The sequence below is a fragment of the Cucumis sativus genome, unplaced genomic scaffold, assembly GCF_000004075.3.
Source record: "Cucumis sativus cultivar 9930 unplaced genomic scaffold, Cucumber_9930_V3 scaffold38, whole genome shotgun sequence".
NCBI classification, from domain to species: domain Eukaryota; kingdom Viridiplantae; phylum Streptophyta; class Magnoliopsida; order Cucurbitales; family Cucurbitaceae; genus Cucumis; species Cucumis sativus.
This window is the reverse complement of record NW_022279547.1, coordinates 1-12,643: the sequence shown is the minus strand read 5'-3', so window position 1 is coordinate 12,643 and position 12,643 is coordinate 1. Positions and strand designations below refer to the sequence as shown.

General features: G+C 33.9%; 1 protein-coding gene and 1 long non-coding RNA gene across 18 annotated transcripts in view; one reads left to right on the top strand and one right to left on the bottom strand.

The window, feature by feature from the left end:
* The window catches only part of LOC116405848 (protein ENHANCED DOWNY MILDEW 2-like), a 67,174-nt gene extending 57,788 nt beyond the window's left edge, over nt 1–9,386 (top strand). For 9 of the 17 annotated variants that reach the window (XM_031889620.1, XM_031889619.1, XM_031889617.1 and 6 more), the window contains one exon: nt 3,241–3,830. In XM_031889620.1, the coding sequence (XP_031745480.1) occupies nt 3,241–3,423 (183 nt within the window). In that variant the 3' untranslated portion in view covers nt 3,424–3,830. Of the gene's footprint in view, nt 1–3,240; nt 3,833–4,374; nt 4,546–4,673; nt 4,745–9,156 lie in introns of those variants that run through there. The other 8 variants (XM_031889637.1, XM_031889633.1, XM_031889636.1 and 5 more) reach the window with 6 other exon arrangements.
* On the bottom strand, nt 2,998–3,316 carry LOC116405852. The gene is made up of 2 exons (XR_004218933.1): nt 3,219–3,316; nt 2,998–3,113 (listed from the first exon to the last, which is right to left on the bottom strand). It is a non-coding gene; the product is annotated as an uncharacterized LOC116405852 (long non-coding RNA).
* Nucleotides 9,387–12,643: the final 3,257 nt, after the last annotated feature.

Sequence of the window (12,643 nt, the reverse complement as noted above, 5' to 3'; positions counted from 1 at the left end):
TAGAAGCTCCTCTGGAAAAATATCGAGATACTTCCCTACCACTAGCTCAGATGATAAAGATACTTTAGGCCCTCTAGTGTCCATAACACTAGCCAAGATACTCCAAGTACCCTGGTCGAGCAGCTTACTAACCTTCATGGCTGAGATAACTTTAGGTAGAACCACAGTCCCTGCCCCCTTATACTTAAAACTAGTTACCTCAAGAGGGTTAAAAACTACCTCCTTGCGGGAACAATCTATGTTTGCATGGTTAGCGGATAGCCAATCCATGCCTAATATTACATCAAAATCTTGCATGTCCAATACTAATAAAGTTACATCTAAAACATGCTCTGCTACTTTTATCTAACATGCTTTTATCTTTTCTCTCGACAACATAATTTCTCCAGATGGAGTAGAAACAGACAACAGGTAACTCAGGGGTTCTACTTCTAAATTCATATGCTATACAAACACAGAGGATATAAAAGAATGAGAGGACCCCGAGTCAAATAATACTAAAGCCAGGTGTTCCAAGATTGGGAGTGTACCTGTCACCATTGTGCCAACTCTCTCGGCCTCCTGCCTATTAGTGACAAAAACTCTCCCTTGATGGGGGTGGGGAAGTCTAGTTCGCAACAACTCCGAATGACTTCTGAGGGCACTTATCAGCTAGATGCCTAAGTTGTCTGCATTTGTAACATACTCCACTTCCTGCTAGGTAACGACCCGAGTGAGGTCTTCCATAATTAAGAGTCATGAATAGTACCTTCAAGGTTTGGCCTGTCTGAGTAGCTTGTTGTCAGTGCCGTTGGAACAAACCATTGATCTCAAATTCCTTTGTGGTGCTACTATAGGCTGCTGCTCAGTCTTCCGTTTATGTCCCGAAGTTGGCCCCTTCTCTACAGCCTTGGCCAACATCGTCCTCTCATACAAACTCAGGTCTACTGCCATGCGCAGCGCATCAGCTTGGGTGGTTGGTCTAAGGACGCGAACGAAACCCTAGATCTCTGACTTGAGACCTTTGACGAACTTGTTAGCTCTCTCAACCTCGGTTCTCACTAAATCGAGTGCAAACTGGGATAACACATCGAACTTCGGATCATACTCTTCCATGGTCATGTTACCTTGCTCTAGTTTTAGGAACTCTGGCACTTGGCCTCTCTCACTGTGGCAGAGAAGAATTTGGCATAAAAGTTCTCCTTGAGCGGCTCCCAGGTGATCTTACTTATATCTCCACTCAACATCCTCTCTGTGGACTCCCACCAACCTCTGCTTCTATCAATCAGTAAGTACACAGCGTACTGAATCTTCTGGTCATTAGGGCACTTCATATAACGAAAGATGGTCTCCACCAAACTCAACCACATTTGTGCTTTGGTGGGATCTGCTAAAGATCCATCAAAAGTTTAAGGGTTATACTTCCTCAAGTCCCTCAAGTGCTTGGCTTCGGCTAAAAGCATGCCTGGTAAGTGTTGGGCTACAATTGGGGCCTGAACTCTTGTAGCTGGAATCTGATCACCTACAGCCGATGCCTGAACAAGAGCTGTCTAGGTCTGTGAGGCAGGCTGTCGTTGTGCCATCACTTCAAACAATAAGTCTCTGTACCTTTGCTCCATAGCAGCAAGGTCTGCTTGAGTAACAGGTGCAGTAGGGTTGACAGCTTGTACAGTTGGTTGTTCCCCGGGCTGTCCTCCAGGTTGTGCTTCAGGTTGTCCCGCATGATGGTTACGTCCAGCTCCTCTACCTCCAATACCACCTCTATGAACACTTCTACATGGCAGCATTTTTTTCCTAATTTCCACCATTAAAAGTCTTTTACTACGAGTTCATTCATAACATGCTTACTTATCTAGTTTAATTCATGCAAGGTCATATGCACAATCTTAAATTATATCATAAAAATGTACCTGGCGAGTGACGAAAGATCGTATTAACCATAGGGATAAAATCAAAGACTTACATCGTAAGTCAGTCTACAAAATCTAAAACTTTGACTCTGATACCAACTGTAACGCCTCAACTTTTCTAGAAGGTTTAGGTCATTACTATTTAAGTAAATATAGATTTTTTTTTAATATACAAGAAAATAAATTAAAATTTGAGGAAAAACTTTAAATAATAAAAATAAATAAATAGTTAAAATAACTAATCTAAATACTACTTTCGGCCCAAAAATAGAGGAAATATACTTAAAGTAATTGAACTGGAGTTCTGAAATAAATCTATGAAAATATAACTACTGAAATATAAATGTGAAAGAAAACTGAACGGTTCCCTATGGCGATCCACGGTCACTTCTTATCATTCGCCAGTTTTCCCTTGCCTCTACCCTTACCTGAAAACTAAACATTTAAAAGAGTGAGTATAAATTTATACTTAGTAAGAGATCCATATTGGTCTCAGTATGTGTCTGTTAACCTAGAGTCATGTAACATGGTACTGCATACTATTGCGCTCTCGAACGCATACTATCCAATGGTCCCGTAGGGACACATTTGGGCTCTTGGTGAACCCGAAGGAATAACCCCATAGAAGAGTCGGGTTGTAAGTGATCCCATCGAATCACATCTCAAACCAGCCACATAGGCATACATAGGTGATGAACCCGAGGGACCCTCATATGGTATGACTCTAACAGGCAAAACTAACAGAACACTATAGCCTATACATGCTTATCATAGCATCAACATCTTAGCTCAGTTACACATAACTCAAAAGTCACATATTTGATCATAGCATGCCTCAACAAAGAATATTATATCTAAATCATAATATGGTTTACTAAGTAACTATTTATACGGCCATCTCAAATAGACATATTATACATCTCTTACTTACACTACTAAACAATACATAACATACATGCAACTTCCAAGTAGGGTTTAGTACGAAAAATCTCTTACCTGGAGATTCACAAAAGAAATAGTACTCCTCTGATTGAGAGTCAAATCCTCACAATAAACTCAGTCCTAAACATGAACAAAATTAAACTTAATAATTTTGTCAATCTATCACTTTACTGTTTAATTAGGCAACCAATTCAATCAAACTTACCCCAAAGATTTAAAGTTGATCTCAATACAACCTTAAATTGAAATTTGCACAATTCAATTCCTCAACCACACCTTAACCTTCAAAAAACATAATACAACTCATTCCAGTGCTAACTTATTTAAGACCCAAAACAATAATTATTTGGGCGTACCAAACCCAACAAGAACTAAGCAAAAACTCACCAAGGGCTTAAATATGTTGCAGACGGCTAAAACTGAAGGTGGCTCGGCTAGCAAGGCTTCGGCTCGGGTCTTGAGACTCACGGCTCGCATACGGCTCACACAGGATCGACTCAGTTGTGTATGGCTCGCGTACGACTTACATGGAACGGCTTGGATCAACAGAGATGACTCACGCGGCTCGGTGAAGGGACACGGCTTGAACTGACGCGGCTTGGACGTGTGGCTTGCGAAAAGAAAATTGTCATGGCTTGCATCCTTGACTGTCAAGCGCGATGATGTCCGGCGGTGCTGTGCAAGTGGAGGCTACGACCGATGATGGTTTCGACAAAAGAGAGGGTTACGATCGACGACGCGAAGGAGGAGCGCACGGCGGAAGATAGGGGTCGTTCGACTGTCCGATGCAACACGAGTCGACACGGCTGGAGAGAAACGAACGGTTGTGCTTCGTGACCGTGATGCTTCGACTATGCGACCGTGACGAGGACTCTCTCACTGGAGTGTTGTGCGCGACGATGGCTGAAGTGGGGCGGCGACTGCTCTAGGGTTGAATGGTGAAGAAGAAAGAGGGGTGGAGAAGATGGACATGAAAAATGAAAGAGGCTTATTTAATATATACAATAATAATAATAATACAGTATTATTATCATTACTATTGTCATTATCTTTATTATCATTATTTAATTTCCCCAACGAACTCATTTTTTTCTATTTCAAATAATTTTTCTCTTTCTTCATTACCGACTCAATATATCATCAATAACTTCTCTCTTTTCCATAATAATTATATTATGAATAATTATATTATCCCATAATATTATTCTTATTCCTCTATAACTTTGCTTATACTGATAAACAATAATTACTCATAATACTTCAAACTTTACAAATTTAATTTACCAACCAATCAATCCAAAAATCACCACTTTAACAATAGGATTTCAAATTTCAGAATTAACCACATATCACTCCAACGTACTTAACTTCCACAAATCAAATAATTTCACACATAACACCTAAAAAATTTCAATATAACACACATTAAAGTTAACTTACTAGTTTTGGGGTGTTATATTGAAATCAATCATTTCCTTCATCCACCTTCATCTACGTTTGTGCCCAGCTCTCACGACCACCATCAAAATATTTTTCTCTCCAGTGAATCGTGTTTGTGAGATAGCCAGATTCAGCATTCACCACCCACAAATCTCCAACTCTGAACCCATTCGGTTAGATACCCACCTAAAATCGGACTGATTCTGATTCAGCAGTCACAACCCACACGTTTCAGCAGTCACCGGTGAACCTATTTGATGAGATATCTGGTGAACCCATTAGTTTGTAGCTTTAAAAAAGATAAACTCTTATACTTTTGTGTACGTTACTCTGAACGCTTTTGTTTACTGTGATGTTCTATGCTAATTTGTATTGTTTTCTAACATATCTTCCAATTGCTAGGAAGAAGTTGCTTAAGTGATTCTTAAAGAAGGGTAAGGAGAGGTAATGATTCATACTCCTTGAAAATTAAATCTGTATTTTTATTTATTTGTATTATCTTTAAGATTTTGAAAAGTTTTTTTTACGCTTGTGTATCCAAAGAATGAATGGATGCTTTCGATTTGTAATTATTGAATTGGTTTGTGCTTCAATATTACAAAATCTTGGAGCATGCATGCATGTATATTTTAATTGATTGTGCGATGATAATATACTCATGCACACGAGTGCACATGCACTTTTTGTATTTAATTGAAGTTTCTCTTCTTTTTTTTTAAGTTGCTCATCGGTCTTTTGTAGATATATTTGGTACTTGGTATATGTTGTCAGTATTTAAGCGTGTCGGAGGGCTTTTTAACACACCTCAAATTGTTAGTAAAAGAAAATCAAACTAATTACTTCCATTCATTTGGAATTATAATGTCATAATGATGGTTAGAAGTTTGTGTTTGGTCTTCGTCGATGGTTTTAATTTGAGATTTGCTTGTTAGTTGATTGAGTGATACGATTACGAGTTTTGTGGTTGTTTGAGTGTATATAGAACTTTTTGGTTGTTTGGGTTTATATAGAACTTGTTAGTACGTTTTTGGAATGTGGATAAAATTTAATTTCTTTTTCATATGTGCTTATTTGATAGTCTTGCTTTATTCTAATTGTTTGGTTGTTGGGTGTATATAGAAATTTACATTAATTATATTTAGTCTTCAACTTTTTAGGTATTATTGTCGATTATAGTTGAGTTCACAAGTGTAAGATTACTTAAATATTCCTTATTGTTTTTTTGACATTTTTTTGTAGATTAAATTGCATCCTTATATAATATGGATAAGCCATGGATGAAAAATAATAGAATGTTAACTGATTATGTTGTTGGGGTTGAGATGTTTATTAAAAATGGGTTGAAACATTCGAAGACATCGAACATCATGACTTGTTCTCGTTTAAAGTGCGTAAATGCAAAGACTTTACATGTGAATACAATTAGAGATCACTTATTATTTTTTAACGGCATCGATAAGTATGAATTTTTCATGGTGAATCACTACCAATGAAGAGAAACAATGAAAGTGTCTTTAGTAGTGCAAGAGAAGAAATTAACGTGGATGATGTTGATGACATAATTGGGATGTTTGATGTTGGTGACATAATTGGGATGTTTGAGGGTGCACACAATTATTTTAATGACCAAGTTAGAAAATTTTGAGAAACTACTAGATGATGCCAAGAAACCATTATATCCTAATTGTAAAATTTTTACCAAAATATCTACATTGATAAAATTATATAATTTGAAAGTTAAATTTGGATGGAGTGAAAAGAGTATCACGGAGTTGTTAAAATTAATTGGTGACATCTTACCTACTCCTAATGAAATCCCTACTTCTACTTATGAAGCAAAAAGATTTTGTGTACTCTTGGAATGAAGTACGAGAAGATACATAAATGTAGAAATGATTGTTCCTTGTTTAGGAAAGAACTCTCTTATGCAAATGTACGCCCCTTTCGTGATGTTATTATTTTTAGATTTTGAGTTTTCACTTATAGTCATCGGATATAGTGTGTTTATTTGATATGTGAATATATATGTGTGTGTGTGTGTGTGTGTGTGTTGGATGATGTGTATTTGTTGTAGTACTTTATGGAAGTGTGAAAAAGTGTGCTGGTATATTATGTGTTGGATCTTATTCATTGCGGGTGAAATAGGAATCCTATTGGTTTGTCATAGAGGACAACATGCATTTATTTGATATGTGAATATATATAGGTGTTGGATTATATGTATTTGTTTAATTCTATATGGAAGAAGTGTGGAAAAGTGTATTTGATGTGTATAAGGTTTGCCATGGAGTAGTAGCTCTAGCATTCTATAGCTAGCAAGCGTGCCAACAATTTTTTTACATTTTTCACAATATACGATGATGAACATTTCCTCTCATAATTCGAGACAAATAATATCGGTTTTGATGTCATAAAAAATGGACAATAATGCAACAATATAATAAAAATAAATTTAAAAATGGGCCAGAAACAAGGTTTTGATGTCGTTTTAAAAATGACATTAAAGGTGTCTTTAATGTCAGTTTAGAAATGACATCAAAGGCCTCTTTAATGTCGGTTTAAAATCAAAATCAAAAGCCAAGGACATTCAAGACCTTCAATAAAACCATCAAAGATATTGATTTTAAATTGACATTAAAGGCCTTTGATGTCGGTTTTAAACCGACATTAAAGAGGCCTTTAATGTCGTTTCTAAACCAACATTAAAGTCAAATCGACATTAAAGGCCTTTTATAATGCTTGCAAAGACGTCAGTTGACAACTGACATTAAAGGCAAAATTTCTTCTAGGGATTTGAGAATTTTTGGATGTGTCATATATGTTCCAATTGCTCTATTACAACGTACTAAGATGGATCCTCAAAGAAGGCTAGAAATATATGTTGGATTCGATTCTCCATAAATTATTAAATATCTTGAAATCTTGAACCTCTTACGGGTCTACATGATTTATTGATTATCATTTTAATTAGACAAATTTTTCAACGTTATAAGGAGAAATTAAAAAAATTGGAAAAAGAAATTACATGAAATGTATCATTATTGTCTCATTTGGATCCTCGTACAGATCAATGTGAACTTGAAGTTCATAAAATAATTCATTTGCAAAATATATATAGCAAATCAGTTACTAGATGCATTTGTAGATGCAAAGAAAGTAACTAAAACACATATCAGAGTTGCAAATGTCTCATAAAAAATTGATATCCCAACATAACAACTTGTCATTAAAGATAAAAATCCTTGAAATAGAAATTGAGTCAATAACTCGATTAAGGATATGGATGTTCCAGAAGAAATCCTATGACACAAAATATCGAAGAAGATAAAACAACTAAGACAGGAAAGAGATGGAATATAATTAATGCAGTTGTTGATAATAGTTTGCACTTGATACTATATTAAAAAATGAAGATCCATAACCAAAATTCGTTGAAGAATGTCGACAGAGAAAAGATTGGTCTTTGTGGAAAGAATCAATTGAGGCAAAATTAAATTCACTTTCAAAATGTCAAGTTTTTGAATCAGTAGTCCAAACAGCAAAAGGTGTCAAACCTGTGGAATATAAATGGATATTTGTGAGAAAAAGAAATGAAGATAATGAGATTACAAGAGATGAAGGAAGATTAGTTGCACAAGGTTTTTCACAAAGACCTGGTATTGACCATGAGGAGACATATTCTCTGATGGTGGATGAAATCACATTAAGATTTTTTATTGGCTTGGTTGTGTATAAAAATTTGGACATGCATCTTATGGATGTAGTCATAACATATTTATATGGATCTCTTGATAATGATATTTAAATAAAAGTTCTAGAAGGATTTAAGATACTTGAAATATATAAATCAAGTTTTCGAGAACTATATTCAATAAAGTTACAGAGATCATTATATGGATTAAAACAATCAATACTAATGTGGTATATAATCATCTGAGTGAATATTTGTTGAAAGAAGGATATCAAAATATTCAAATATGTCCATGCATTTTTATAAATAAATCATAGCCAAGATTTGCTATTATAACTCTATATGTTGATGATTTAAATATAGTCTGAACTCTTGAAGAGCTTTCAAAGACAATAAAATATCTTAAGAAAGAATTCAAGATGAAAGACCTCGGAAATACAAATTTTTGCCTCAGTTTGCAATTTGAGCATTTGGCAGATGAGATATTTGTTTATCAATCAACTTATATTGGAAATTTTTTTTAAAAGACTTTATATGGATAAAGCACATCCATTGAACATTCCAATGCAAGTTCGTTTACTAGATGTAAAGCAATATATATTTCAACCCCGAGTTGATAATGAAGAACTTCTTGACCTATAAGTACCATATCTTAGTGCAATTGTTACACTTATGTATCTTGTTAATAATACAAGACCAGATATTGTATTTTTAGTAAATTGATAACTACATCTTCCTTTGTGGACTTAGAAGCACTGTGGTTTCTTTAAGAAGTTTGAATATAGTCTTTGTTATTGTGTAGAATTGTAAGCTGCTAGTTTTCTTGTTAAGGCTCATTCAATTTCCCATTTTAATCATTTCACTTAAAATTGTTGACCCACTTGCATCTTGGAGTTATTTTATTTCAAATTCTTGATAAGCAAATCAAAATTTGGGACGTATCTACTGGACAATGTAATATAACTGTGCAACATCATACAGACAAGGTAAGAATCTCAATTGTATTGCTTTGATCGTGCGTGTTCGAGTTCATTCATTCAAACTTGCACCAACAATGATCTGTTCATGAGCATGAATGTAAGCAAGCTTTGAGACATCTCACATTCACCTTTTGCTGAATTTTATACATAAAAAGTGAAAAGTCTAAATTTGAGCATTTTCATATTAATTGGTTTGATCTTTTTTTTTTTTTAGGATGAAATCTATTATCATTAATCCTTCTAGGAAAGAGTATGGTTTGATGGTGAATTACTACACAAGGAGAGGTGATATGAACGGTGCACGTGAAATCTTTGAAAATATGCGAGCTAGGGAAATAGAACCATGGTCTCATGTCTACACAAAGTAATAACTACTCCTATTTTCTCCCTTTCTTTCGTCATATGTTAATTTGATCTCAATGTTAGCTTAATATTTTTGCTTCATTTATTGACATAAAGGTCACCATTCTAGTTTTGAATATGGTTAAAGTTTGATTGATTTGTATAGAAGGCCAATTAAGTATTTTATGCTTGAAATATATTTTTGATGGTAGATATGTCGTTGCAAAAGTATATTTACTATATTAATTCAATCTAAATATTTTTCAAGTGTGTCGTTTTGCGATAATAGTAAGCTTTAATGATGTGCAACATTATTCATACCATCTTTTGTTAGAAAAATGAAAGAAGAGAAGGAGGCATAGAAATGAGCTTGGTAACTTACACCATTCTTGTTGGTGGATTTGCCAAAATGAAAAATGCAGAGTAAGTAATTATTATTAAATGTGTGCATGCGTAGGTTCATAAAATTTTCGTTTATATATATACATATATTTCTTTTGCATATATAACGTTATAAAATATGGCCACGGCGTGTTGCACTCATAGAAGTACATAATCATTGTGATGCTATTGTGGATGGAGCAAATGTTGGCCTCTGTCAACATAATTTTGTAGATTATGGATTTAATCTTCCTCATGTTGTAAAGTATATATTTTGGTCTTACATAGCCAGCCAAGCTAAGCGATTATGAAGATTTGTTTAGCATTTTATGAGAATGGTGATGCATTAAAGATTCGATTTTATTGAAATCTTGTTCCTTTTAATAAAGATGTAGCACTTCATTTCACATGCTATCTGTCAATGCTCATCATATATTAATTATTGAAATCTTGTTCCTTTTAATAAAGATGTAGCACTTCATTTCACATGCTATCTGTCAATGCTCATCATATATTAATTTCTAACTCGCACATCCTATTACTTGTAAATTGATGCATATGATGCTTTTTATGCTAGGATCAAATTTATTTTGTAGATATTTATGTTTTTTTTTTTTGGTATAGCTATTTGGAGTGTTATGTGAAGCAAAATATCTTTAGAATGTGATGCGTTTTGGTTTTCGATTGAGATTAGTCTTGGTAATTAATTGTTTTCAATTGTGTTTTATTTTATCTTTTAGTTAATTTTAGTAGTAATTTTTTTTTTTCTTTAGTTTATTTGAGTATTAGTCTGTTTTGATATATTTGTAGGTTGCATCTATTTTTCCATATATTTATCTTTGATCAATACCTAGCTAGTGGAGTATGGACTTCCTTATATTCCATGTTCTTTTACTATTTGGGATTTTCACCTTCGATATATGAAATTCATTAACTATTTTCATTTGAAAGGAAAAACGATCCAATAGGAGTTTGTAAGATTATTTATCATCTCCATTATTCAACTTTCTCTATAAAAACAATGTTGTTATTGATGGGTAAATTTATACAATTAAGAGTAAGAAGCCTGTAGACTAACATTGCTAAATTGAACATTTAAAATTTGCTTTGAAGTCAGAGTCGAGGATAGTATAATTATTCTTTAGTTGTATTCCCTTTTTGTTGTTGATCTTTTGAAGAACCAAATCAGGTTAACGAGTTGTTTGATAAAAGCTTATTTTCTTCTTTATTTCTGCAGTACTTTTGGGTTGTCATTTCAATCGTCTTCTTTGTTGTTGCTACATTATTTACTTTACGAAAACTTTGTAGTAATTTTTAATTTTCCACATTTAGATTGCAGTCTTTTTAGTTTGATTTTAAATAATATGTACTAATTTTGCAGATTCTAGATTTAATCTTCCTCACGTTGTAAAGTATATTTTGGTCTTAGATAGCCAGCCAAGCTAAAGCTAAGCGATTGTGTAGATGGAAGCGATCGTTGAAAGTTGAAGATTGTGAAGGCGTTTAAGATTTCTTATTTAAGTCTTGTATTAGGATCTAGTTTCATGTATTATTGTAGAATGTATATACAAACGCAATATTAAGATTTCATTTTCTGTATACAAATGTAAAAGAAAAATATTCTAGTTTCTAAAATAATATTAATTTTATTGATTTGTTGGAGTGAGCAAAAAAATATTTATTTACACGTATCTAATGTCAGTTTATAAAAAATAGACAACAATGCAAACAATTAAATAAAATAAATTTTGTAAAAATAGATCCAAAAACAAGATTTTAATGTCAGTTTAAAAACGACATAAAAGGCAAAACCGACACTAAAGGTCAACAATAACACCATAAAAATTGTCAGTTTAAAACTGACATCAATGGTCATTAATGTCGCTTTTAAACCGACATTAATGATGTCTTTGATGTCGTTTTTAAATCGATATCAAAGTAAAAACGACATTAAAGCCTTTAATAAGGCTAGCATAGATGTCGGTTTCCGAACCGACACCAAAGGTCATTAATGTCGTTTTAAAACCGACATTAAATGGTAAATTTCTTCTAGTGTCAGATTCCTCTGAAAGCTGATAATTCTCCCTTTCGTCGACTCAAACTCAGACCTCCTTTACTTAAATTTATCGGTAGCCCTACTCTTAGAAACTAGAGTCAATTTGTGAACTATTGAGAGTAATTTCAACCAAAACGCACAAGTATGATAGGGAGAAATGTCATTCTAAGTTTTCCTATTTATATTGAGTCTTACATGAGCCTTTTATTGACACGACCTACTTGCCGAAATTTAACTTAAGTATGTAGAGACACTTGTAAGTACCCATGGACTCCACCTCTTCATTATCTTGTCTAACCAAACACTAAGTGTGAACATCAAGATAAACACCTAACTAACTTTCAAACATGGCCGCAAGCACTTCCTTCTCGGTGCAAGTCTACTCGCCCAACATCATGTTGTCTAGCTTTCTCGCCTAGCATCTTAACGCTTAATAACCTCTAAATGACAAGCTTTCCTCACCCTAAAAATCTTTCTCGCATAGCCTTGCTAACCTCTTTTGCTCTCAATCGCCTAGGGACACTCTTCACCACCCAATAACCTCTACGGACAAGCCTTGTCGCCTAGCCAAGCACACACTCAAGCTTAGCTACCTACCTTGTCCAAACGCCTAAATAACCACTTTTAGAGGTTATATTTCCTTCTTTTGGCTGCCTACACATCACCCTATAACCTCTAAACGCTTTTTGTCTTAAACCTTTGACATTTAGTCAATTATTTTTACGGTTAAAATTTGGTCTTAAATCATGTATTAAAATAAACCAAATTTTAAACTACTCATTTTTTAATTCTTTAAGTGAATACTATTTTTTAATAAAATTTTTTAGTTTTGTTTAATGATAAATAAAACTTTAGAGATCACAGGATTCTTTTTATAGTTGTATCCACAAAATAGGAGAGATTTCATTTTTAAATGTCACAC